This window comes from Melopsittacus undulatus, chromosome 4 (genome assembly GCF_012275295.1).
Source record: "Melopsittacus undulatus isolate bMelUnd1 chromosome 4, bMelUnd1.mat.Z, whole genome shotgun sequence".
Classification (NCBI taxonomy): domain Eukaryota; kingdom Metazoa; phylum Chordata; class Aves; order Psittaciformes; family Psittaculidae; genus Melopsittacus; species Melopsittacus undulatus.
In genome coordinates this window covers 89,530,195-89,554,605 of record NC_047530.1, presented here as the reverse complement: position 1 = coordinate 89,554,605, position 24,411 = coordinate 89,530,195, and the positions used below count along the sequence as shown (strand labels likewise).

The following is a 24,411-nucleotide window of genomic DNA, read 5'->3' as shown; positions in this document are numbered from 1 at the left end:
TCTGGGGCAAGGCAAAAGGGGCCCAGGACTGAACTCTTTTTGCATGTTAATCCCACACTTGTCCCAAACAATTCCAGGGTTCATGCTGACTCCCCCACACACCTCGGGGGTCAAGGCACCTCTTTATTGCTAATGCAGACAGAGGAGGTAGTTGCTAACATGATGCAGCCAAGACACTGATGCCATCCAGGAGAGGGGAGGGCAAAGCACAGCCTAGAAGGTATGCGTAGGCACGGCTGTAAGTAGCCCAGAGCAGCTGCATGGTCCACGTGTCAGGCTCTGTCCCACCACCACATGCAGCAGCCTATGAGGCAGCCATGAGAACAGCTAGCAGCCGGACACCTGCCACAGAACAGTCCTGGCCCCTCCCAGTAGCCCATGGGAATAGCTCAGCTGTAACATCCCCAGTGTGACACTCATGCCCAGAGCCTTGCCAGTTGCACCAGTGTGACGTGGCCAACTCAGTGCCTCTGACCAGCACTGCTCTGCAAGTCCTCCCAGTGCTCTGCAAGCTCTCCATGCCTCCACCCCACCGGCCCTTGGCAGGTAGCAGCAGCCCCCAGCCTTACGTGCGGGCAGCCTGGGCCCGGCGGTGTGTTTGCAGGCAGGCTGTGGAGCAGAAGGAGAAGTCGAGGTAATGGAAAGGGATCCGGCCCAGCAGGGACTCTCCACAATGCCAGCAGCGGCTGCAGGAAAGAGCAGAGGTGGCTCTGAGTGAAGGGGTTGCTTGCAGAAGATTTAGAGGAGAGGATTTGCTGCCTGAACTGTGACATGAGACACGAGGAGCATGGTGTCAGGCACTTCAAGGCAGGCTGAACATGGAGGAAATCTGGCCCCAAAAGCCCCTGCCCAGATCAGCAAGGGCACGGCTGGCTGCCCATAAGCCTGTGGGGTGGCACAGGGAAGAGACATGGTATGTGAGATCAGAGACACAGGAGTGGTTTGGGGATTGGCTTGCCACAGATCTGGCTGCAAGTGGATCATGGTGACCTTCACAAAATATTTGGGGGGCGGGGGGGGAGGGGAAGGGGGCAGGGCACGAGGAAGAAAGCTTTTACACAGGGATTACTGGGAATTGAGTGGATCAGAATAGCCTTAGACTGGAAATGAGAACTGGAGCACGAAGGGTAGGAAGCAGCTGTGCTGGCATTGGTGTTTGTCTGTGAAGTGATACTGCTGGCGCTCTTACCTGATGTTAGCAAGAGTTGTGCCAGTGTCCTGCAGCTGCACAGCCAGCCTCCGCTCGGCAGCCAGTGCCCTCTGGGGAGCAGAGACCCAGCTTAGTCCCCCATAGAGCCCACCACACTGTGAGTGGGCTGGATTCCTCATGCATGGCCTCACCTTCTCCCTGTCGGACAGGGCTGCGAACCGCTGCTTCTCTGCCTGCTCCTGCTCCCGGCGCTGCTGCTCTTCCCGCTGTGCCTGCTCCCGCTGCTTCCGCTGCGCCTTCTGTGCCCGCTTCTTCTCCAGCCTCTTGGCCTCCATCTCCTGTGTCAAGGGCCCTGGCACCTGCGGGCAGAGGGCAGTCAGCATCTTCCACTGAGCCATGAGCAATGGCACACGTGAGCAAGAGGTGCTTTGTTCTGGGGTCCCCCAGCCCTCAGAAAGGGAGAGCAGAGGGCAGGCACCCACCTTGGCACGGTTGTAGTCATACTTCTCTGGGTGGTCCACCATGAACTTGCGGAAGGTGTTGCGAGTCAGTTTGTCAGCAGAGACACAGTACGGGGTCCTCTCCTGATCATCTCTGAAGACAAGGAAGACCAGCTCACTCTGCTGTCCCATGGGTCTTTGAGCCCAGCGACTCTCCAGAGATGTGCAACAGGTACTGCAGGCCAGGCTATTGCTGCCAAGGATGGGAATTTGCTTATCCCTGCAGCAGAATACCCTAAATCCTTCCCTTTTTGCATCTCAAATGCCCTGCAAACGGTTGTCTGATCCCTTCCTTCTGGACTGCCTACTAATAAAACTGGGAGCACTTTGGGGCAGTGCCTGCCCACTGCTGTACCAGACCAGGCAGGCAGAGAACAGTGGTTCGGCTCTTATGCCTCCTGTAACAAACCAAGACATCCCGTCTGGCAGACACCAAGCCTGGCTGTCTCAGGACAAGGCTGGCACCAGTCTCCCTTAGCTGAGACAGGAACAAGTCACTGGGCTCCCACAGCAGGGTTGTGCTCCTCAACCACTGGACACCCTGCAGCCATACCTGAGGGCAGGGTCTGCTCCCGCCTCCAGCAGCAGGCACACAGCCTCAGCCTTCCCTGCCCGCGCTGCCACATGAAGCAGGGTGCAGCCGTGCTCATCCATGGGCTGGTTGAGCAGGGACCGTGCCATATCCAGGAGCTGTGTGCCATCCCCATCCTTGCTGGCCCCTGATAGGGCCCCATGCTCTGGTACACCAAGGAGGTGTCGCAGCATCCCCATGTCCCCTGTTTTGCAGGCGGTGAACAAGGCATCACGGAGCTGGGTCTGAGGGTTGCCTGCAAAGGAACAATAAGGGAGTCTGATGGCTCCCCGAGCAAAATGGTGCTCTAGTATGACTAGGAAGCACACATGGCACAGTTAAAGAACTGTCCTGCTAGCTGGATTTGAGCACTGCAGGATATCCAGCACCACCAGAGTCTGTGACAATGTGTCATGGCATTGCTGGGCGCTGCTGGCAGCAGTCGAGCCCTCTCCCGACATGAGACCCACTCCAATTCCCTCAGCACTCCTGACTCAGCCAGGTGCTGCCTATCCTGAGTTCAAAGCTATTGCTCTGAACACAGGGTTCACTCAAAGGCATTTAGCTGCATATCAGCCATCCCACACACAGCTGCTCTGGGCACCTGTGTGACAATGAGCTCTCCACCTCACTGCAAAGCCACCAGGAAATGGGGCAGGCACTCACCCAGCCCAGCTCCAGACCCTAAGTACCTCCACTGCCCCAGGAAAGGGGCTCAGGCTCCCCTTGCAGCTCTGTCACCAGCTCCAGGCCAGACTGCCCACACTGGGTACCATGGTATCCCATCTCTTCAGCACAGGGCCCTGCACAAGGAAGGAGCACATGGTGAGGAAGAGGGCCATGGCCAGCCTTCACCGCAAACATGGCAGTGCCTTCCCCTATACCTGCCTACACTGCCCCCAGCCCCTTACCTTTCTCCACCTTCTTGTCCCTCTTCTTCCTCTTTTTGCGGTTTCGCTTGGGCATCACCTCAAACTCTCGGAGGTCCAAGGTCCCCAATGTCACTTCCACAGTCTCCAGTTCCCCTGCAGGGCTTTCTTCCTCCTCTTCTTCCTCTTCCTTTAGGGCTGAGGGGGGTGGTAAGACAGGGGCTGAGGCCCCACACAAAGCATGAATCACTGGTCTCAGCCAAGCACACCCTGCCCTTCTGACCAGGACAAGGTCCCACCCTGCAGATCCGCACTGTGGTGCCAGGCTCTGTCACAGGGCTGCAAATCTGGCCCTGCATCGTAATACCAGATCCCTCTGCTTGCTCAGAGTCACATTTCCTTCCATGGCTCAACTCACCACTCATGTCCTCCTGCGGGGAATCCACCTCTGCTTTCTGCCGCTTCTTCTGCCAGCCCTTCCGGGGGGACCCAGTGATATCCTCCAGTGGCGTGTCCTTCCCTGGGCAGCAAGGGTGCTCCTGTCATTGCTTGGGGACATGGAGTGCCCATGTCTCGACAGGTTGAGGGTTGGAGACCTAGCACCTCTACCCCATAGGGCAGCATCCTCTAGTGCATGAGGGACCACATCACCCCACCTGCTCTGATGCACAGGCCCTGGGGTTGGTCCAACTCACCATACACCTGGAGGCTGGCCAGCATGCTGTGGACTCGCAGCACCTCTCGCAGGGTGGCCCTGCGGGTGCTGAGGGGGATGTGGCAGATGCGAGGGTCACCCCGGGTGAGGGGTGGGTTCCTGCTGCTAAAGAGCAGCGCACGGTTGTGACGAGGGGCCCGAAGGAAGATGCGCTGAGCTTCACTGAGGTGCTGTGCCCAGGCTGACAGCAGGTCCTGAATATCCTGGGGAGGAAGGGGAGGCATTGTGGAGTACTGAGCACACTGCGTGGATGCAGGTAGCCCTGGAGCAGGAACAGACCCAGAACAGAGCAGCCTCAGGTGAGCCCTAACTCTCTTCCAGAGCTCACACCCAACCCAAGCTCTCCAGCAGCATTGTGGTGGCACCTCTCAAAGCCAGCCACAGCCATGTCTCCCTGCCCAAAGCCCCGTGGTGTGGTGCATCCTCACCTTGAGCAAGGCAGCCTCATTGTAACGCCGCAGGGAGGCTCCAGCTGACCTGGGTGTCGATCCTGGGGTGTGGGCATCCCGCAGGCTCTGGGATGTGCCCCGCCGGGCTCGCACCGTGTAGCGGTGGAATGTCTTGTGCTCCTGTACCTGGGGGCTGTGGAGAGGGGCAGGCATGAGCAACATGGCCCATTCATATACAGGAGCTGATGCTCCTGGGACTGTGGAGGGCCTGTGGCTTGCCCCTGGGATCCTAAAGATTAATATTTCTTTAGCAGCACAACTGGGTTTAGCCAGTTTTCAAGCAAAGACTGGCAGCTGTGGGTGCCCAAGGTGTGGTAAGCACGGTGACAAAGGAGTGGGGGGGGTGGGGTGGCCATTCAATGCCCAGTAAAATTGACCATGTCCAGAGGGGCAACCTGTCCCACTGTACTCACCCTCGGAACACAGCTCCTGCAAAGTGCCCGCCGCCCATCATCAGCACAACCCAGCACGTGCTCGCATTGAGGCTCTGCAGTGATGCTGCCAGCTCCACTGGTTCCTCAGTGCTACCCTGATACATAGACACCCTTGCTAGCACCCATGGGTTCGCCTTGTTACCTCTTGCTGTCCCCCAGGATAGGGACCAACCCCTCTGCCAGCACCAGAAGCAGGTTTCTGGAGCAGCCCAGAGTTAAAAACCAGACCACCAGCAAGCCTAGGGCTTTGACCTCACACCACAAACCATCCTTCCCATCATGGCACGTGGGGAGGGACTGACGACAGGTGACTAAACCCCAGTGCTACCTATCTCTCTCCTCTGGGATCCCTCTCCCAACAAGCTGAGCTGTGACTTGCCTTCGCAGTGCCCAGCACGCAGCGGTAGGCAGAAATGAGCTGGCCCTTCGCATTGCGGAACAGCACCTTGTGGGAACGTGGAATCTGGAGGGTCCCAGAGCTGTTGCTGGCAGAGGGCAGCAATTCTGACTCACTGCTTGAATCAGAGTTCTCTGAATCAGACCCTGAGATGCTAGAGACACTGCCTGCAAGGGAGAGAAAACAAAACACTAGAGCCAGGCAAAGATTAAACAACAGCCTCCCCAAAATTTTGCAGGTGACTCCAAGCGCTAGCCCACAACCCCGGACACATCCTGTCCAATACCCTACGTATCACAAGGGGGCTGTGGACACAGGGGTCTGGGGCTCTGGCCCAAAGACTCCCTGTCTAGGCAGAGGCTGAGGTAGAACACGCTCTTCTCCCCATAACAAGACAGCAGGCCTTAGGAGCAGTGCTGCATTCCCAGAAAACTCCAGAGAGGCAGAACAAAGGGACTCTGAGCCGGCAGAGGTAGCCAAAGGTTTCACCACTGCACAGAACGGCCACAGCAAGACCGCTGACAGCCCCTGGGCTCTGCTGGGGTGGCTCCATTCCTCACCTGCACGGGTCTTCTCCTCAAATGCTTCTACCGGCAATGTCTGGCGCCCCAGGAGCCGCTGCTTTAGGTTGAAGCGATGCCAATCAAGACGGTAGTGCTCAGTCTATGGAAGAAAGAGGTATGAGCCAGCAGGGTCTTGGTCCATGGAAACCCCCACCACCAAAGGGCCTGAGGTGACAGACCCTGAGGGCTGAACTGATGCTTGGACTCTACAGTCATTCAGACTGGAAGACTATGGTACATTAAGGAGTTAGCCACTTAACAGTTAACCTGAAAAGGCATAGACCTGTGCTGCATGTACCATTTACCTCTAGTAAATGACATTTTAGGCAATAACATGTAGCATTTAAGTGCCAGATCCCAACAGGACATAGCCAGTGGAGCTCTGGGAAGCAGGCAGCATTGGGCTGCACCATGCTGGGGATCAGCCTCTGTAGTAGGACCCCACCACCCCGCTCCTACCTTATGCTGGCTTCTCAGCCCCACTCACCTGCTCCTCCCGGCTGCTGAACACTTGCTCACAGGTGGAGCAGCACATCTGTTCTGGCACCGCATGGACCCCATGGGCTTTCTTCTCACTGCCAGCGGCTGTGGGTTCGTCTGGAAGAAGGAGGAAAGGCTGTGCACAGGTGGCTCCCCAGGCTGAACTGCAAAGAGCAGGGCCTCCTGGGTCTCTTTTCAGCCACAAAAAGAGCCCTGTGGCTGTAGAAGGAACTTGTGGACCTTGGTACCCATCTACCAGGCAGCTCCCATGCTCCAGGATGGCCACTCAAGCTGTGCTGGGGACAGAGCTCCTTCTCTATGGCCGACAGGAGCTCGGTTGCACACTCCACCCCCCGCTGTCCCGCGGAGCCCCACGCACCGTAGCTCACCGGTACCGGCTCGGTGCCCCAGGCCTCGGCAGCAGCTCCGGTGAGGAGGGTGAGCCCGCGCAGCAGGACGGCGTCCTGGGCGGCCTCGAAAACCGACCTGCTCTCCGGGGCTGTCATCACTCCTGCTCCCCGCGGAACGGACAGCGCCTGAGCCACGGGCCTGCACCCGGGGGCGGCGAGAACCACCCGTGGGTGACCGGACGGGTCCCGTCACCCCGTCTGACCCGGGTCCCCCCCGGTCCCCGCCCCGAGGCCTCTCTGCGGCGGGACCCACCCGCAGCCTCTGCCCCCGGGATCCCCCCACCCCGTTAGTGCCCAGGGACGTTACCACAGCGATTCCTCCTTTGTCCCCCAGTGAAGCTGCTGATCCCATGGACCGACCAACACCCCCCTCCCCGCCGCCGGGAACGGGGACAAGCACCCTGTCACTCACGTGCAGCCGCCGCCGCCACCACCCGGAAGCGGCACTCAGCTGTCAAACGTCACATCCCACCTGCCTATGGGCCTCCGCTGAGCTCAGCCCCGCCTCCCGCGTTCCGCCTTCCCATTGGCTGTGCTCTGACCCACCCCTCAGCTGCCATTGGGAGTCGCTTCTGCCAGTCACGGAGCGGGCGGGGCCCGAGCGGGCTGGGCCGGGGGCCGGTGGCGGCGGAGGCTGCGGTGGGCGGCCCTGCCATGGCCCACTTCGAGACCCAGTACCAGCGCCTGGAGAGTTCCTCCACCGAGTCCCCGCCCGGCGGCGGCGACCTGCTCGTCCACGTCCCCGAGGGCGCCAAGTGTGAGCGGCGGCATCGGCACCGGGGGTTGGGGCCTGGCAGCGGGGGGCGGCGGCCCAAGCCTGAGGGGAGTGGCGACGGGAGGCGTGAGGCGGTGGAGGCCTTGGGAACCGGGCAGGACCGTGCTGCGGGGGGCTGGTGCAGGTGGCTGGGATGGGGGAGCAGCCGAGGACCGAGGGGGAGGCCGGTCGCGCAGCGCGACCGGGGACTGTGGGGCCGGACGGGGGCCTCGGGGGCCCCGGCAAAGGTGGGGCTGTGCCTGTCACAACAAGGCTGCTGTGCCGGAGGGCCCCTCACCCTGTGTGCTTCTTCCGTCAGCTCCGTGGCATCACATCGAGAACCTGGACCTCTTCTTCTCTCGCATATCCTTGCGTAGGGCTGGGGACACCCACCACCTCCTGGGCTCACAGTGCTGGTGGGAAGCCTGGGCTTGGTGTGACTCGGAGCGGGGGCAGCACCTCCCCTTTCCCTTAGGACACCACACAGCTCTGGAGGGATTGAGGGCTGGCTGAATGCCCATACCTGTAGGGTGCTGTCACCCAACCGTGGGGGGACATACAGGTTCTTTTAGGGATCCTTCGCACAGTGATGGTGGTACTAAGTTGTAGTTACAATTAAAGTTTTATTTTCTTAACCGGGTTTTATTATTATCATGCCACAGCATTTATAATCAGAGTAGCATAGCAAGCAGAATCAGTGCAGTATAATTTTACAAACAGCATACTGCACTGCTTAGCTTATGGTTTTTAATCACCAGAGGTTTCTGCAGACTGGTTGGTTTGCTGTATCACTATAACAATCATAATCTATATTCAAAAACCATATAAAAGAATACGAGTCACTCAGTTGTTGGAGGAAGCAGATGATGGTGGGAGCATCCTGTCTACTGGAGGCTCCTGGGTTTTGCTGTCCAGCAGCAGTTTATGTCCAAGTTCCCACTTAGGACTTGTAACTCCTTGATTTTGTGAATAGTGCTCCAGGTGCTGTTACAGTTCCCTGTTCTGTGATGAGGTTGTCACTGCCACCTTGCTGGCTGGATGCCTGGGATGTTCAAGGCCAGCATGGAAGGGAGTAATCAGCCTGGTGCTCCAGAATCTTGAGGCTGGTGTGGAGGGGAAGAAGAAATCTGTTTAGTTTGTCTACCTGGTTCACAGGACCTTCAGGACCTGATAATGGAGAAAGGGAAATAATGGGTGACCTGCTTGGTCACAAATAATGCTGCTGGCCTTAAAAAATGGCTCTGGGGAGCTGCAGATGCCAGTGGGCCAGAAGCCTCTCCCCACTGCATCAGAGAGCAGGAATGTCCAGACTGTTTTCCTTGACTGTAGCTTTCACGTCTATAACCTGCATCAGAAGAATGGCTTCACTTGCATGCTCATTGGAGAGATCTTTGAGCTCATGTAAGTATAGGTTCTTTCTCTGTTGTGTCTGTGACAGCTGCTGGAGAGCAGCCACAAGAATTTGCTGAGCTCCTGCAACCGGGTAGGAGGGAATGCTCCCTTTAGTTGTTCTGTCTTTTCTTTGCTATGATTTTCATGCCCCAAACCTACATTCCACTTTGTGGAACTTGTGCCCATGAGCTTTCCTACCGCGACGTGTAACCTTAGACACTTCACATTTTGGGAGGCAGAAGGATGGTTCCCTGATGCCTGCTCCCTTTTTTCACAGGCAGTTCATCTTTGTGGTGGCATTCACCACCTTTCTTATCAGCTGTGTTGATTACGACATTCTTTTTGCCAACAAAGCAGTAAATCACAGCCAGCATCCCAGTGAACCCATTAAGGTGACTCTGCCAGATGCTTTCCTGTCTCCAGATGTCTGCAGTGCAAGGTAGGGGCAGCAGAGGGCATGTTGGCCAATACTCTTGCTTTCACAGCTACTTGGGGCACTTGCCTGAGCCTGTCCCCTACTACTTGTTTCTTCTTGCTCACAGAATCCAGGCAAACAGCTTCCTCATCTGCATCCTGGTGATAGCTGGGGTTTTCTGGATCCACCGACTCGTCAAGTTTATCTACAACATTTGCTGCTACTGGGAGATTCACTCTTTCTACATCAATGCCTTGAAAATCCCCATGGTAAGTAGTTGGCCCAGGGGCCATGTACAAGGCTGCTAAGGGATGCAGGAGGCATTTGTTGGGTGGTTAGAAGTAGCTCATTCTTTCTCCCCAAAGCCAGCTTCTCCGGGAGACCTCTTCCTTCTGCTCCATAACTGCACTGATCTCCTTTGAACCTTTTCTCCAACAGCCAATTTCTATCATGTTAACCCCTCTGCCCAGCTTGCCTCTCTGCTGCTGGCACACTCCTCTGCCATCTGCTACCCAATATGTTTATTTTTCAGTGATGGCCTTTTCTGTGATGCCGTTCAGCAGAGAAAGCATAAGCAAGGGTATTCTCGTAGCTCCCTGGCTTGAGGACAGGTCATCTTTCTGGTTTACTGGGGTGGGGGGGGGGAACTGAGCCATAGAGCTACTTCATTGGTAAAGATCACACGGGAGATCAGTGTGTCAAAGATGGGCTCTGAGGCTTGCACATATCCTAGTCCAGAGTCCTTGCTCTGATGAACAACATCATCCTTTGAGTGGAGACTGTGTCTTGAGAAAGGTGGCGTGAGCCAAGAGGCTTGGTTGCTCCCCAGGTTTTTTCACAGGCTCTCTCTGGGACACTGCTTAAGTCCTTTCCCCTGTTTGTGCCTTCCTGCTGACAAATGGCAGCTCTGGGAGGACCCATGGGAACTGGAGCTCTGTTCATGCCACTGAGGCAGCTGGTGTGTGAGTGACTGAGAAACAGTCACGTGTACTAATGCAGGTGTAAAGGGCAGTGGGCAAAGTATGGGTTTTAGATGCTGCAGGCTGAAGCAGTGCAGGAGGTGCTTCGTGTGCTGGTGGGGCATGTGAATGCCGAGGCGTGCAGTGGGACATGCTATTTGAGAGGGCTTAGCCCAGCTTCTGTCTTGGGACCCCTCCTGCCCTAACCTTGCCCCTTTCCCCCTTCCAGTCCACCCTGCCATACTACACGTGGCAGGAGGTGCAGGCTCGCATCGTGCAGATCCAGAAGGAGCACCAGATCTGCATCCACAAGAAGGAGCTGACGGAGCTGGACATTTACCACCGCATCCTCCGCTTCAAGAACTACATGGTGGCCATGGTGAACAAGTCACTGCTGCCTATCCGCTTCCGCCTGCCCCTGCTGGGAGACACCGTCTTCTACACACGGGGGCTCAAGTACAACTTTGAGCTCATCTTCTTCTGGGGGCCTGGTTCCCTCTTTGAGAACGAGTGGAGCCTGAAGGCTGAGTACAAGCGGGCTGGGAACCGCCTAGAGCTGGCTGAGAAGCTCAGCACTCGCATCCTCTGGATTGGCATTGCTAACTTCCTCCTCTGCCCCCTCATCCTCATCTGGCAGATCCTCTACGCCTTCTTTAGCTACACAGAGATCCTGAAGCGGGAGCCGGGTAGCCTGGGTGCCCGCTGCTGGTCTCTCTACGGCCGCTGTTACCTCCGTCACTTCAATGAGCTGGACCATGAACTGCACTCACGCCTCAGCAAAGGGTACAAGCCAGCTTCCAAGTACATGAACTGCTTTATCTCCCCGCTCCTCACCATCGTGGCCAAGAATGTGGCCTTCTTTGCTGGCTCCATCCTGGCTGTGCTCATCGCTCTCACCATCTATGATGAGGATGTGCTGGCGGTGGAGCACGTTCTCACCACGGTCACCCTGCTTGGGGTGGGCATCACAGTGTGCAGGTGAGGTGGGTCTGTGCTGCCCTTGTGCTCCAGGCAGCACTGTGGGGAGCAGTGGGACTGACAACCATCCATGTAAAATGCTCTTTGGTGGCAAGTGGATCTAAATCTGCCTGAGTGAAGGGCATGGCCTTGGAGAGTCAGGGGGCAGGTAGGAGAAGGGGGAATAGTGGTGAGCTTGGGTGCAATGGTTGTATGATACAGGGGTGTTGCTGGAGCTATTTAGCAACAACCCACAGCTGGGCTGGCAGGGAGGTTTGGCTTGGGTGTGAAGGCTATAGCTGGAGCTGTGATAATGATTGGTCACCCTGTCCTCCTAGGAAGTGAGGTGTGATGTTGTGGTGTTTCCCTGTCCTGTCCTACAGGTCTTTCATCCCTGACCAGCATCTGGTATTTTGCCCAGAGCAGCTGCTGCGAGTCATCCTGGCACACATCCACTACATGCCTGACCACTGGCAGGGCAATGCCCACCGCTATGAAACCAGGGACGAGTTTGCCCAGCTCTTCCAGTACAAAGCGGTGAGCTTGGCTTGTGTGGGGTTGGGATGGGGACTCGCTTCCATTCTTGCAGAAGGGAGAAGCTGCCACAGAGCTGAGCAGCTCATGGACTTGTAGAGGACAAGGCCGCTTTCTCAGACACCCTGCCCCAGAAGATAGTGGGCTGGAGCTGGGGTCGGGCTTTGGGACTGTGGGATTTTGACATCCTCAAACTTTTGCTGATCAGGTCTTCATACTGGAGGAGCTCCTGAGCCCCATCATTACACCCCTGATCCTCATCATCTGCCTGCGACCCAAGTCCTTGGACATTGTGGACTTCTTCCGCAACTTCACTGTGGAGGTGGTGGGTGTGGGTGACACCTGCTCCTTTGCCCAGATGGACGTGCGCCAGCATGGCCACCCCGCGGTAGGTCCCACCACCATGGGACAGCAGCTTGATGGCTGCTCCCCACCAGCACCTCTGGTCCTTCAGCCTCATGGGGGGCTGTAACTTGCCATTCCTGGCAGCCCACAGCCACAGTCACCTGCATCTCTGCTGGTTGTCTGGAGCTGCCAGCACAGGTCATCAGCCCTGGAGGGCTCTTGTGGCCTCTCTGTGATCATTAACCTGATATTTTGTGAACCAGGCTTTGCCATTTCATTATTTGATGTTGTTGCCTGTCTTCACAACCAAGAGTCCTGTGTCCTAAGGAAAGAGGAATTGAGATACTTGGACATTTGGAAAGCATGACCACTGAGAACTGATTTAACGGAGCTGAACTGCCCAGGAGAGAGGCAGCTTTGGGGAGATGAGAAGCATTTTCCATTGTGTAAAATCTAGTGCGGAGGGAAAGAGGATCTATTTCCTGTGCCTCGAAATTTAGGTTACTTGTCAGGAAAAACTCCCTAGTGACAAGGCCATGAACTAGGGAGGGGGTGGACTCTCTGTGGCAGGAAGCTTTTAAGAACAGTCATTTGTTGGCTGTTGTTGCTCCTACTGCGAGAAGGAGAGCACAGTACAAGGCTTTCAGCTCTGTGTTTTGTGACTAGTCCCTGTATCTCCACTTCCCTTGCAGCAATGCATGTTCTGGGTGGAGGTGGAAGATGCTGTGCTTGCTGCTTCTTACCCGGGCTGTGAGGGCTGAACTAGTTTGGACTTCTGGTGTAGCGCCTGCCATATATGGAGCTGTGGCCCAGCTTATACTGGGTGTCGTATGCTTTGCCCAGATTGATTGCAGAATCCCCAGGCTTGGCAGAGATGTAAAGCAGATCCTGTCCCTCACTACCTGTCTCTGTTTCGCAGTGGATGTCAGCAGGAAAGACGGAGGCCTCCATTTACCAGCAGGCTGAGGATGGCAAGACAGAGCTGTCCCTCATGCACTTTGCCATCACCAACCCCAAGTGGCAGCCACCCCGCGAGAGCACGGCCTTCATTGGCTTCCTGAAGGAGCGGGTGCACCGGGACAGCAGTGTAGCACTGGCTCAGCAAGCTGTGCTCCCTGAAAATGCCCTCTTCAGCTCCATCCAGTCCTTGCAGTCGGAGTCAGAGGTGCCCAGGCTGGGGGAGGGATGTGGGGTGTTCTTGGGGTGCTTGCTGCATGCCGGCAACCTGATAATCGGGCTCTGTGGGCAATTTTGTCCTTGTCTGGGTTATATCTAAGGATGCAGATGTGGTACATGAGCACTGGCTGGGATACTTTGGGGTTTCTGAAGAGGGCAGCAGGCTGTCCTGGGGCCCTGTGAGGTGGGAGAGGGGCTGAGAGAGCTGGGGTGCCTCAGTTCAGTGTCGCTGGCTGGGATCAGGTCTCCGAGTGCACAGGACAGTGATTCTTTCCCTTTCAACTCTGCAGCCACACAGCCTGATTGCCAATGTAATAGCAGGCTCCTCAGCACTGGGCTTCCACATGGGCCGGGACGGACAGGCCTCCCGCCACCTCTCCGAAGTGGCCTCGGCCCTGCGCTCCTTCTCCCCTCTCCAGTCTGCCCAGCAACCTCCCAGTGGCTTCCAGACAGCAGGAAGGGATGGAGAGGGAGCCCAGCCTCGTGGCGCCAGTGCCATGACAGCCTCTGGGTAAGCTGCAGACTGGAGAGGGGTGGGCCAAACACCTTGCGAATTTCATTACTCCTTGCCCAACTGCCACCCTATTGTCCTAGATGCATGGTGGCATTTGTCTGCAGCCTGGGACAGCAGGGGACATATTCACAAGCAGAGTTAGGCCCAGATGCTTAGGCTGGCCCCAAAGGAGTGTTGGGGTTCTGGTGTTCTCCTGTAGGTTCCACAGTGGTGAGAAACTCCTAGTAGGGCAGAGGCAGTGCCATTGAAGGGCTGGTCATCTTGTGCACCTGGGGAGATGCCACAGAGGGCTTGCTCCTACCCCGCCCAGGAGCAAGCCTGACTTGAGAGTGGAGGGAAGATGGGCAGTGTGGGGGGTACCTGGGTATCAAACACCACTTGTGTGTCCGATGGCAGTGCTGATGCAAGGACTGTGAGCTCAGGGAGCAGCGCCTGGGAGGGTCAGCTGCAGAGTATGATCCTGTCGGAGTATGCCTCCACCGAGATGAGTCTCCACGCACTCTACATGCATGAGGTGAGCAGCCCGCAGCTGGGCCAGCTAGTGAGGTGTGGAGCAAAGCAGGCAGGACTGGTGTGTGCCCTGTCTGAAGTGAGTGGGATACCAATGTGAGTGAAAGCTGAGACCTCTGTGTGCGTGCAGTGCTGGGGAGACGGTGCTTGGGCATCTGGACTCTCCCCTACAGCTCACTCACTGGTGTGTTGGCCTGCAGCTGCACAAGCAGCAAGCTCAGCTGGAGCCTGAGCGGCACACTTGGCACCGTCGTGAGAGCGATGAGAGCGGGGAGAGTGCCCATGAGGAGGTGGACACTCAGCGTGGTGCCCCCGTCCCCATCCCTCGCTCTGCCAGCTACCCCTTCTCCTCATCGCGGCAGCCTGCTGAGGAGACAGCCACGCTGCAGACTGGCTTCCAGCGGCGATATGGTGGCATCACAGGTATGGGAGCCAGGTCTGAGGTCAGAGCCCCGTAACCAATGCCCCTGATGGACTAGCATGAGCAACCTGCCTGCTTCTGGACACCAACAGTCCCCCAGGTAGCTAATGTTCCTTCTCGCCTCTCTTGCAGACCCAGGCACAGTACACAGAGCCCCATCACACTTCTCCCGCCTCCCTCTGGGAGGCTGGGCTGAGGACGGGCAGTCAGCAAGACACCCAGAGCCTGTACCAGAGGAGAGCTCAGAGGATGAGCTTCCACCACAGATCCACAAGGTAGGGGTGAAGGCTGTGGCTGAGAGGGGCAGGGTATACTCTCGATGCAAGGTTGGGGTGCTGGCAGCTCATCCTGACAGGTGCCACATTCACTCTCTGACTTGCAGGTATAGCCTTGTAGACTGGGGATCTGACAGGGGTTGCAGACTGGGAGCCGCCTGGGCAGCAGGATGTGGCGTCAGCCTGATGCTTCTTCTGTCCTGAGTGGACAGGATTGTCCCAGGCTCCGTTTTGTTGCCATCAGTTGCTGAAGAGACAAAACTGCCCAGCCAGTGGCTTTGCGGCGGCACCTCATGTCCAGCCGTGTGTCCAGTCAACGCCACTCTGACTCTTGTGGGGTGAATGTGTGTGTGAGTACATACCTGTGTCTGTGGTCACATCTGTGTCGTCCGTGTCGGAGGATTGCTGCAGAACCTGCGAAAGCTGGTGTCACAGGACTAGCAGTGGGAAGCTGTGGACTGGCTTGAAGGTGGCTGCTATTCCAAGGGATGTGAGATGGCCTCAGCTCCAGCTATCCACTCAGAGCTGAGACTGGCCACCTAAATGAAGGCAGGAGCTGTTGAAGGAGGTCTAATTTGGCCTACAGCCCTGAGGAGGTGCCCAGCACCGTGTTCACCCTCCCAGAGAGGACCACCATTGTGCCCCTCAGCCTGGACCAGGACAGCAGTGGGGCAGTTGCCTACCCCTCTGCCTCAGCACCCTGCAGAGAGATGAGCTCCGGCTGCTGCTGGTGTGGATAGGGGTGGGATCTAGAGCTGGTGGGAACAGCTCTGGCTGGGATGCAGGGATGCTGCAGCTCTTCCCTAGCTCCCACAACAGCTGGACCAACCCCTGCACCCAAGGAAGGGTCAGTGGGGTGAAAGTTCTGGGTCCCTAACATTCCTCCCAGCGGGCCACCTCATGCCATATCTCTGGGCTAGGGCAGCAGCATCCTCCCCACTGCATGGCACCCATGGGATGTGGGCTGCCTGTGGGCTCTCCTGCAGTGCCAAAGAGACCTTAGTGCAGGGCAGCTGGCATCTCCCACCCTGAAGGCCTTGTGCTCTGTGTGCTGGTGCCCTTCCCAGGCATGCTAAAGGTCTTTGCCCCATGCACAGGCTGTGGTGTGTTGGGTCTGTCCTCCTGATGCAGCTGTTTCTGTGGTTTTGGGCCTTTCCTCTTCCCAAGCAAAGGTTTCAGTGTCTCGCATCTCACCTGGGGGCTCCCAGCTCCTCTTTCCTTCCTGAAGCCATCCTTTTGCTTGCAACATGGCTTTGGCTGCTATGGAGGCCATATCTCAAGCAGCTGGCTGGTGCCTGCTGGAGCAAGGAGTCCCCTCAACCTGGGAGCAAGTGGCAAACCCCAGCCTGGCCTTGGTGTGGCTAATGGGGGATCAGGATGCCGGCTGTGCAGCATGGCCTTGGACAAGCTGTTCCCACCATTGTTCAGGTTCCCATCTCTTCCAGTGGCAGCTTGTGAGGATCTGCATCCCAACTAACCCCTGCTAGGCTTTGCTTTCCCCTCCCTCCCTTTTCTCCTTGCCTTGCACAAGGGCTGTTTGCTTTTGCCATGCCCTCTGAGGGCACTGCAGGTTCTTCCTTCCTGGAGTCCAGGGCCTCCTCTCTTCTCCCTGCCAGGAGTTTTGCGCTCTGCCCTTTGAGCCTGTGCAGGGTGGTGCTGGTGAGCTGTTGGCTCCCCGGGGTATGTGTACCAAGTGCACAGGGCATGAGCAGGGCTGGGGTGTTCATAAAGAAGGCTCTTTGGGGGTGGTGAACTCCCTGCTGCAATGGGGAGACACAGACTGGAGCTGCAACTGCTCTGATGTCTGTAGGAGTCCAAGTGGAGCGTGTTAAAGCAGAGCTTGGGGGGATTCAGCTCTTTGCTGCTGGGGTCAGGTCTGAGCGGAGCCAGGGGTCTGTGGACCTGGGTGCTGCTGGGGTCCTCTCACAGAGGGGCAGCTGGGGCTTAGCACTGTCACGGCAGAGGGAAACTGAAAGCAAATCTGGCAGTGCGTTTGCCCGTGGGAACCCAGGCTTTCCCCTGCCCTCTAGGCTGCCACTCTGCCTGGAGCTGAGCAGAAGGCGGGCAGTGCCCAGGAATTGGGGGGAAGTCTGGGCCTCTCCCTGGGCTAGTAGGACAGAGCGGCCGGGCGGGAGCGGGCCAGAGTCCTTGCCGCATGTTGTGCTTGTGACGTCGGTGTCCCCATGTGCATGGCGAGCCGCCCACCCTCACCTCCTCCCGGGGCGTGCGGGCGCGGGGGACCCTGGAGCGCGTGGTACCGCACCCCCCGCGCCCTTGCTGTACAGCTGTATGGCCGTCTAATAAAGATGGGGTGTATCATCCCTGCCCGCCTCCGAGTCTCCTTCACCCTGCGCCGCTGTGCACGCCGCCTGGCCCTGGACTCAGCGGGGTGGGGGGACCCCAGCCCGTACCTGTGAGAGCAGCCGGAGGCTGCGAGGTCTCTGCCTGCTGCTCCCGCTGTGCTCGCAGCTCCCAGGAGCCGGCCGTGGCTATATTTATCTCTGGGCGGGCAGCGCCCCGTCCTGCCTGACCTCTGCGGCGGCAGGGCCCCTGCCGGGGGGCGGCGGATATCTCGGCATCGCAGAGCCGCGCTGGCGGCACCGATAAGCGGGCGCGGGGCGCCTCACCTCGGCTTCGGGGACTCGCCTTGAGCTCCTTCCCTCCGCACCACTGACACCCCTCTCCCCGGCTCTGCAGGGGCCCGGTGCCGGGGGGGCGCAGGTCTGTGCAGCCCGGGTTGGGCACCGGGGACCGAAGGGACACACGGGAACCGGGGGATGCGGTCGAGGGGAGCGGGCGGGGGCGCAGCCCCGGCGCAGGAGCGGGGCGGAGCGGGGCGGGGAGCGGGGCGGGGCCGCGCCGGAGCCCGGCTGGTGGCGGCTGGCGGCGGCGCGGGGCCCGCAGCGGGCCGAGGCCGACAGGCCCGGGGCAGGTGAGCGGGCGGGGGCCTGGGCGGCGGGGCCGTAACGGGGTGCGTGGGCGGCGGAGCCGCGGCCGCTCCGGGAGCGCCTGTCCCGGGGCTGAGCGGCGCCGGTACCGGCCGGCAGAGCCCTGGCACGGCCCTGCCTCGCCCCGGCATGTCCATCGCCCCGCGCGTGTCCGTCCCCCCCCTTGCCTGTCCCCGGCCTTCGCCCCTGCAGCTCCCCGGCGTTTCCCCGCGCATCCTCTGCCGTTACCCGGCTGCCGCTGCGCTGTCCCCTCTCCCGTTCTAGCTTGGTCCCAGCACCTCTCTGCCTTCCGATCCCTGCACTCATTGTCCAAGTGCATCTTCAAGGGCCTCTGTGGCTCTCGGGAGCACAGTGCAAAGTTGCCACCCCATGGCATTGTCAGGACCCACAGGCAGATTCTGGTGGTACTCAGGTCCATCTCCATACAAACCTGGCCCTGCATGCAGTGTGCCCTGGCTGTCCATGTCCAGTGGTGCTTGCCCCTGTCACCATGTCCTTGTTCTCTCTGCTTAGCTGTGCCATCCCGCTGTGGGTTCCTTTCAGCAGTACCCAACAGTTCATCCTGAGACATTCCTCCCACCCTTCTTCTCTCTGCAGCTGGTGACCTGCTAGGATGGCAGTGCTGGGGGGCTACTGTGAGGGCAACAGCTCCATTGCCCAGGCCTGGGTCCAGCAGGGCTTCCAGCCCTGCTTCTTCTTCACACTGGTACCAACCGTGCTGCTGAGCATCTGCCTGCTGCTGGGTGCCCTGCAGTACGCCTGCTACGTCCGCTTCGGCCGTGCCATGGAGCCCAAGTACATCCCCCGCTCCCGCCTCTACCACAGCCAGGTCCTGTTGTCCCTGCTTCTGGCTCTGCAGCCCTTTGGGGGGCTGCTGTGGCAAGCAGTGGGGCCAGGACGGCTCTACGGGTACATGCTGCTGCACGCCTGCCTCTGGGCTCTCAGCTGGGGCTGCACCATCGCCCTCCTGCAGCTGGAGCACACACGGGTGCTGGCACACGACCGAATACGGGGCCATGGCACCATCCTCCTCCTTTTCTGGGCCCTGGCCTTTGCTGCTGAGAACCTCACCCTGGTGTGCTGGAGGAGCCCACTATGGTGGTGGGCACTGGAGAACACCAACCAGAAGGTGGGCTGCGGGACTATGGGCAGGGATGGGGGGAAGGCCCTTGGCAGAGAGGAAGAAGGGGCTGCAGCATCGGGGTGCTGGGATGGGGTGTGCATGCCCTGCCATGCCCAAGGGTGTGCATGCTCCTGGGTTGCACCCACTCATCCACTGCATGTCTCAGCCCGGAACCTAGCTATCGCACATCTCTCCATGCCCCAATCCAGCTCAACTCCCTCTTCTGCCTGACCCAGGCCCAGATGCAGGAGTGAGGAGTGTCTGCCTGCTCCCCAGAGCCCTTTGCCCCACTGTTCCCTTCAGGGTAGGGCCACCAAAAGCCGGAGGGCACAGAGTTGGATGCAGCAGGGAGGAAGGAAATGGCTGGGGTGTTGCCTGAGGTGCTGTGCTCAGCCAGGGGGCCCGTTGAACTGCATGGGGTGTCCCCTCTTCCCTGGCTGCACTTCACCACATCCCTGTGCCCTGCTCCATGCATCTCTCAGCTCACATTCATCTGAATCCCCACTCTGTCCAGGTGCAGTTTGGCTTCTGGCTGCTGCGTTACGTATGCACATTCATGCTCTTCACCCTGGGCATGAAAGCCCCGGGACTGCCCCACAAGCCCTACATGCTGCTGGTCAATGAGGAGGAACGAGATGTGGAGAACAGCCAGGTGAGACCCAGGGCTGAAGTGGTTTAGGGACATGGCCAGAGGGGAGCTGGGGACAAAATGGACATACGGCTGTCTGGGATCAGCCCATTCCTTCCTTCAGGCCTGGGAGGAGCAAGATTAGGGCTGCCCAAGCTCCCTGACCGCTGTTAGCAGGATACAGCCCTGAAGGGAGGATGGAGTGGTGACCCTGGGAGGATGGGGCTGTTGCTTCCCAGGGCTGCTGCAAGCTGGGCTGAGGTGCCAGGGCAGTGACCCCTTGCTCTATTTCCCCCAGCCGCTCCTGTCCGAGGGCAGCAGAACCTCTTCCACCTGGAAGGATTTCTGGAGGAAGCTGCGACTGCTGGTGCCATACATGTGGCCGAGGGGCAATCACCGGCTGCAGGGACTGGTGCTGTTCTGCATGGCACTCATGGGGCTGGAGCGGGCCATCAATGTCTTCGTCCCCATCTACTACAAGAACATTGGTGAGGTGCCTAGGGCTCAGTGTGAGGCTGCCCACAGCCTCACCAAGTGCTGGGAGGTGTTGCAAGTGACATGGGGGGCTACAGGAACCTGTCGGGAGCAGGTTCCAAGGGCCAGGGACTGGTCCTGGGTGCTGGGCTGGTTCCCATGGGGCCCTTGGCGATGCTCCCTACCCCTCCACCCTGATCCTTGCCACCCTCTCCCCAGTGAATGAGCTGACAGAAGGTGCTCCCTGGCATACCCTGGCCTGGACTGTCTGCACCTACGTGGGGCTAAAGTTCCTGCAGGGCGGAGGTGCTGGTAAGGACTACCGGGAAGGATGCATCCTGGCAAGAGGTGGCATGGGGCTAATTGTGCTGGGGCTGGAGTGGCTGGGGATGTCCCCACCACTGCTGCTCTCTCTGGGGAGCAGCGGCCAGGGCTGGTCCTGGGTTGGAGATGGCAGAGGGGGCGGGCTTATCCCAAATCCCTCTTTCCCAGCTGTGCTTTCTGAGCTGGCTGCCTCCTGCACTGGCACAAGTCCCTGCTGACCGCCCATGGTGTCTCACAGGCTCCACTGGCTTCGTGAGCAACCTGCGCACCTTCCTGTGGGTGTGGGTGCAGCAGTTCACCAACCGGCAGGTGCAGGTCCAGCTCTTTGCCCACCTGCATGGGCTGTCCCTGCGCTGGCACCTGGGCCGGCGCACTGGTGAGGTCCTGCGCAGCGTGGACCGTGGCACCAGCAGCATCAACAGCCTGCTCAGGTCAGAGCATGCCCACAGCAGGCAGCAGGGGGCCAGGCAGCCCCACCGGGCCAGGCTGATACACCATCCCCCTTCCTGTCCCCCAGCTACATCGTCTTCAGCATTGTCCCCACCATTGTGGACATTGTCGTCAGCATCATTTACTTCACCTCGGTTTTCAGTGCCTGGTTTGGCCTCATCATCTTCGTGTGTATGAGCCTCTACCTGAGTGAGTGAGGGATCGGGATGCAGGGGTGCTGAGGTACATTGTGAGGCAGTGGGCGCCTGCCAATGCAGCCCCCTCCTACCCACAGCTCTGACTATCTTCATCAGCGAATGGAGGACCAAGTACCGGCGGGACATGAACACACGGGACAATGAGGCCAAGTCCCGGGCTGTGGACTCACTCCTCAATTTTGAGACGGTACCATAGGTGGGGGAGTGTCACTGAGCACTGGCACTGGGAGGGCTGACTCCAGGCACTGACCTCGGCTCTGTGTCCTGCAGGTGAAGTACTACAATGCGGAGAGCTATGAGGTGAACCGCTTCAATGATGCCATCGTCAAGTACCAGGTGTGTGGTGTCAGCAGCAGTGGGGAGTTCAGCAGGGAAGGAGCTGAGCCTCGTGGGTACCTGCAGGGAGGACAGAGGTCACTGTGGGTCTGGTGTGGAGGTGGCAGCATCCTGGAAGACCTTGTTTCTTCCAGCTCTCAGAGTGGAAGGTCAGTGCCTCGCTGGGCCTCCTCAACCAGACCCAGAACCTGGTCATCGGCATGGGGCTGCTGGCAGGGTCCCTGCTCTGTGCCTACTTTGTCACTGAAAACAAGCTGCAGGTAATGCTGGTGCCAGCCTGGGAAGCCTCCTGCCTGGAGTGGGGCCACGGGGCTGGTGGTGATGGGCACCTCTCCCCTGTCCCTTCCAGGTGGGGGACTTTGTCCTCTTTGGCACCTACATCATTCAGCTCTACACACCACTCAACTGGTTCGGGACTTACTACAGGTAACGCTCAGAGCCGTGGGGATGCCCAGCATCCCCCTTACTGTGCACACTTAGGTTGAGGTGTACTTCCCAAACACTTCCCTGTAGTCTTCACTCCCTTCCAGGATGATCCAGAGCTCCTTTGTGGACATGGAGAACATGTTTGAGCTCTTTGATGAGGTGCAGGAGGTGGGTGCCACCTTCCTGGACCCCACTTCCTGGCACGGCCCCATGGTCCTCCCCTGGGGACAGGCTTGCTCTGAGGCCATGTCTCTCCTCCGGTAGGTGAAAGATGTGATGAATGCCAGTGACCTGCGCTTGGAGGCTGGGCGGATTGAGTTTGAGAACGTGCACTTCAGCTACGTGGATGGGTATGGGGCGGTGGGCACTGGGTGGCACAAGCTGAGCTGTGGGCCTGGCATAGGGATGTGAGGCAGTGGAGGTGGCCCTGAGCCCCTCTCCATCTCCCTCTCCCAGGAAGGAAATCCTGCAGGACGTCTCCTTCTCTGTGATGCCTGGGCAGACCCTGGCCTTGGTGAGAGCTGGACCTTGGGTGTCCTCACTGCGGGAGGGTGGGATGGGGAAGTGGGGCTGGGAAGTACAGGAGTAGGAAGGACAGACCCCCAGTGAGGCCGGCTCTTCCCTGCCCAGCCCCTGGCCTCCAGCAGCCAGGAGTCTCTGGTGTCTCTAAGCCCTTTACCTTTGTGTGCAGGTGGGACCTTCAGGCTCAGGGAAGAGCACCATCATCCGCCTGCTCTTCCGCTTCTACGATGTGCGGGGTGGCTGCATCCGCATTGATGGGCAGGACATCTCCCAGGTGAGGGGGGGACACCTCCAGGGACTGGGGACACACACCAGCTCCCATGGGCCTCGCATCACTGCTCAGTGCAGGCACTGGCATCTCCCCACAGCAGGGCTGAGCATGCAGCCCCCACAGCCCCTTTGCAGGCTGCTCTGTGCCATCACTGGGATGAATGGTGCGCCTGTGGGACCCCAGTCTGAAATGCTGGAGACTGGCCAGGGCTCCCTGGGAAGGGCTGGGGCACTGGCAGGGCCTTCCCCGCAGCAGGGTGGAGATGCTGCTGAGCCTGTGGTCTAGAGGGACCCTGGAGCAAGCACCCTGTGAGGAGCGGGCTGTTGGGGCTTATGGCTGAAGGAGTGGGTTTTGGGGTCTCGTTGGGGGATGTGTGTGTCTGGCTGAGCAATCCCTGTCCCCTGCCTAGGTGAAGCAGGCGTCACTGCGTGCTCACATCGGGGTGGTGCCCCAGGACACGGTGCTCTTCAATGACACCATTGCCAACAACATCCGCTACGGACGGATCCTGGCCACTGACCAGGAGGTGCAGGAGGCAGCCCGGGCTGCTGACATCCACGACCACATCGTTTCCTTCCCTGATGGTGAGATTGCCGCGGTACCCTCCTTACCCCCGCCCTGCTGTCCAGGGATTCCCCATGACCTGGTTGCTGCCCTCACAGGTGTCCTGGGTGACATCCCCCATGGAGACACCTGCTTGACCCTGTGCCTTGTTTTGCTTGCCCTGCTGGCATCTCTGCAGGGCTGTCACTCCTGGGCAGGGATGGGCTGAGGCTGCAGCAGGACCTCCCCATGCAGCACAGCCTTGGTGCCCAGCCCCATCCTGGAGGGCACCATCACAGCACCTTCCTGCCCTTGTGCCTGTAGGATACAGCACCCAGGTGGGAGAGCGGGGGTTGAAGCTGAGTGGGGGAGAGAAGCAGCGTGTGGCCATCGCACGCACCATCTTGAAGGGTCCCCAAATCATCCTACTGGATGAGGTAACGGCAGCAACCCTGGCCCCTGTGCCTGCACACACTGCCTGTGCCCTTCCCAACACCCTGCCTCTCCTGCAGGCCACGTCTGCGCTGGACACAGAGACCGAGAGGAACATCCAAGCCTCCCTGGCCAAGGTCTGCGCCCACCGCACCACCATTGTTGTTGCACACAGGTAGGGATGCAGGGTAGGGGTTGATGCGGCAGATGCCAAGCTCTCTAGCCTGGCCAGTTCCCTCAGAGGGGCACAGACCTGGCCTAGTGCTCAGGAGGTGACAGCCCCTGTGACTGTGGCTCCTTGCACCATGCAAACCCCTCCTGGGCCCTCTCCCCTCTCAACCCCCGCCCCCCCCCCCCACTGCCTTTCTCTGCAGGCTCTCCACTGTGGTGGGTGCAGACCAGATCCTCGTGCTCAAGGATGGGCGCATCGCAGAGCGAGGGAGGTGAGCACAGGAGAAGGGCTTGGTGCTCCATACCCATGCGGACCCCTTGCTGGCTCTGGGGCCAGCCTGGGACGCTGCACCCCTCTGCTCTCCCTGCAGGCACGAGGAGCTGCTGCAGAAGGGTGGTGTGTATGCTGGCATGTGGCTGCAGCAGCAGGCCAGAAGTGAGGGCGATAGCAAGGAGTGCCGCACTGAGAAGCCCACAGGCAGCAAGAAGGGGCCGTGAGCATGGTCAGGGGCTCTGATGTGACTCTCATCCGGGCCCAGGCCCCCACGCTGCCAGGAGCCCGTTGCTGGCTGCATGCTGGCGCCTCGTGTGCCCCAGAGCTGCAGGGGCTGGGTTGGACACTCCAGTACGTTTGTACCTGTTTGCTTTGCTGTTGTGTAGTTTCTTAAACCAGGTCCTTCCCAGCTCTGTGCCTGTGTGATCTTACCTGCAGGGTATATGCCTGCAGGATACCCCTGGGGGGCAATGCTCCAGGGTTAGAGCTTGTGCCCTTGTAT

The 24,411-nt window shown here is 59.1% G+C and overlaps 3 protein-coding genes across 14 annotated transcripts; 2 read left to right on the top strand and 1 right to left on the bottom strand.

Annotated features, from left to right (window-relative positions):
• Positions 1-86: 86 nt before the first annotated feature.
• On the bottom strand, positions 87-7,013 carry ANKZF1 (ankyrin repeat and zinc finger peptidyl tRNA hydrolase 1). 10 transcript variants are annotated; one of them, XM_034062264.1, is made up of 16 exons: positions 6,951-7,013; positions 6,508-6,677; positions 6,136-6,245; positions 5,646-5,748; positions 5,068-5,252; positions 4,668-4,783; positions 4,234-4,387; positions 3,786-4,008; positions 3,509-3,610; positions 3,133-3,312; positions 2,914-3,024; positions 2,204-2,477; positions 1,633-1,744; positions 1,342-1,509; positions 1,190-1,260; positions 87-686 (listed from the first exon to the last, which is right to left on the bottom strand). In XM_034062264.1, the coding sequence occupies exons 2-16, from the start codon at positions 6,632-6,634 to the stop codon at positions 566-568; spliced, it is 2,157 nt and encodes a 718-aa protein (XP_033918155.1). In that variant the 5' UTR covers positions 6,635-6,677; positions 6,951-7,013; the 3' UTR covers positions 87-565. The 10 variants fall into 10 exon arrangements, with proteins under 10 accessions (XP_033918155.1, XP_033918149.1, XP_033918154.1 ...); XM_034062258.1 differs by lacking the exon at positions 6,951-7,013 and adding an exon at positions 6,846-6,884 and having other exon boundaries at positions 1,633-1,843; positions 6,518-6,677; XM_034062263.1 differs by lacking the exon at positions 6,951-7,013 and adding an exon at positions 6,846-6,864 and having other exon boundaries at positions 6,518-6,677.
• A 109-nt stretch (positions 7,014-7,122) lies between these two features.
• On the top strand, positions 7,123-17,114 carry ATG9A (autophagy related 9A). The gene is made up of 14 exons (XM_034062255.1): positions 7,123-7,295; positions 7,612-7,655; positions 8,629-8,693; positions 8,962-9,123; positions 9,227-9,368; positions 10,288-11,036; positions 11,399-11,552; positions 11,758-11,937; positions 12,814-13,059; positions 13,361-13,581; positions 13,981-14,098; positions 14,295-14,517; positions 14,648-14,790; positions 14,898-17,114. The coding sequence occupies exons 1-14, from the start codon at positions 7,193-7,195 to the stop codon at positions 14,901-14,903; spliced, it is 2,556 nt and encodes an 851-aa protein (XP_033918146.1). The 5' UTR covers positions 7,123-7,192; the 3' UTR covers positions 14,904-17,114.
• A 376-nt stretch (positions 17,115-17,490) lies between these two features.
• ABCB6 (ATP binding cassette subfamily B member 6 (LAN blood group)) lies at positions 17,491-24,318 on the top strand. 3 transcript variants are annotated; one of them, XM_034062584.1, is made up of 20 exons: positions 17,661-17,722; positions 18,336-18,867; positions 19,376-19,513; positions 19,788-19,977; positions 20,183-20,275; positions 20,526-20,718; positions 20,805-20,926; positions 21,012-21,121; positions 21,205-21,270; positions 21,405-21,530; positions 21,620-21,696; positions 21,801-21,864; positions 21,961-22,046; positions 22,153-22,210; positions 22,388-22,492; positions 22,899-23,073; positions 23,357-23,469; positions 23,545-23,639; positions 23,839-23,907; positions 24,007-24,318. In XM_034062584.1, exons 2-20 carry the CDS (start codon positions 18,352-18,354, stop codon positions 24,131-24,133), a joined length of 2,523 nt encoding a protein of 840 aa, XP_033918475.1. In that variant the 5' UTR covers positions 17,661-17,722; positions 18,336-18,351; the 3' UTR covers positions 24,134-24,318. The 3 variants fall into 3 exon arrangements, with proteins under 3 accessions (XP_033918474.1, XP_033918475.1, XP_033918473.1); XM_034062583.1 differs by lacking the exons at positions 17,661-17,722; positions 21,961-22,046 and adding an exon at positions 17,491-17,511 and having other exon boundaries at positions 21,801-21,956; XM_034062582.1 differs by lacking the exon at positions 21,961-22,046 and having other exon boundaries at positions 21,801-21,956.
• The last annotated feature ends 93 nt before the right edge of the window (positions 24,319-24,411 follow it).

Coding starts and splice junctions, on each gene's coding strand:
- ANKZF1 (XM_034062256.1), bottom strand. CDS start 6,890: ATGGGATCAGCAGCTTCACTGGGGGACAAAGGAGGAATCGCTGTG. Junction 3,025..3,132: donor GGACAAGAAGGTGGAGAAAG/GTAAGGGGCTGG, acceptor TTCCTTGTGCAG/GGCCCTGTGCTGAAGAGATG. Junction 687..1,341: donor CCCTGTCCGACAGGGAGAAG/GTGAGGCCATGC, acceptor TCTTTCCTGCAG/CCGCTGCTGGCATTGTGGAG.
- ATG9A (XM_034062255.1), top strand. CDS start 7,193: ATGGCCCACTTCGAGACCCAGTACCAGCGCCTGGAGAGTTCCTCCACC. Junction 13,060..13,360: donor CCTTGCAGTCGGAGTCAGAG/GTGCCCAGGCTG, acceptor TCAACTCTGCAG/CCACACAGCCTGATTGCCAA. Junction 13,582..13,980: donor AGTGCCATGACAGCCTCTGG/GTAAGCTGCAGA, acceptor GTCCGATGGCAG/TGCTGATGCAAGGACTGTGA.
- ABCB6 (XM_034062583.1), top strand. CDS start 18,352: ATGGCAGTGCTGGGGGGCTACTGTGAGGGCAACAGCTCCATTGCCCAG. Junction 23,074..23,356: donor CATCGTTTCCTTCCCTGATG/GTGAGATTGCCG, acceptor TTGTGCCTGTAG/GATACAGCACCCAGGTGGGA. Junction 23,908..24,006: donor CGCATCGCAGAGCGAGGGAG/GTGAGCACAGGA, acceptor CTCTCCCTGCAG/GCACGAGGAGCTGCTGCAGA.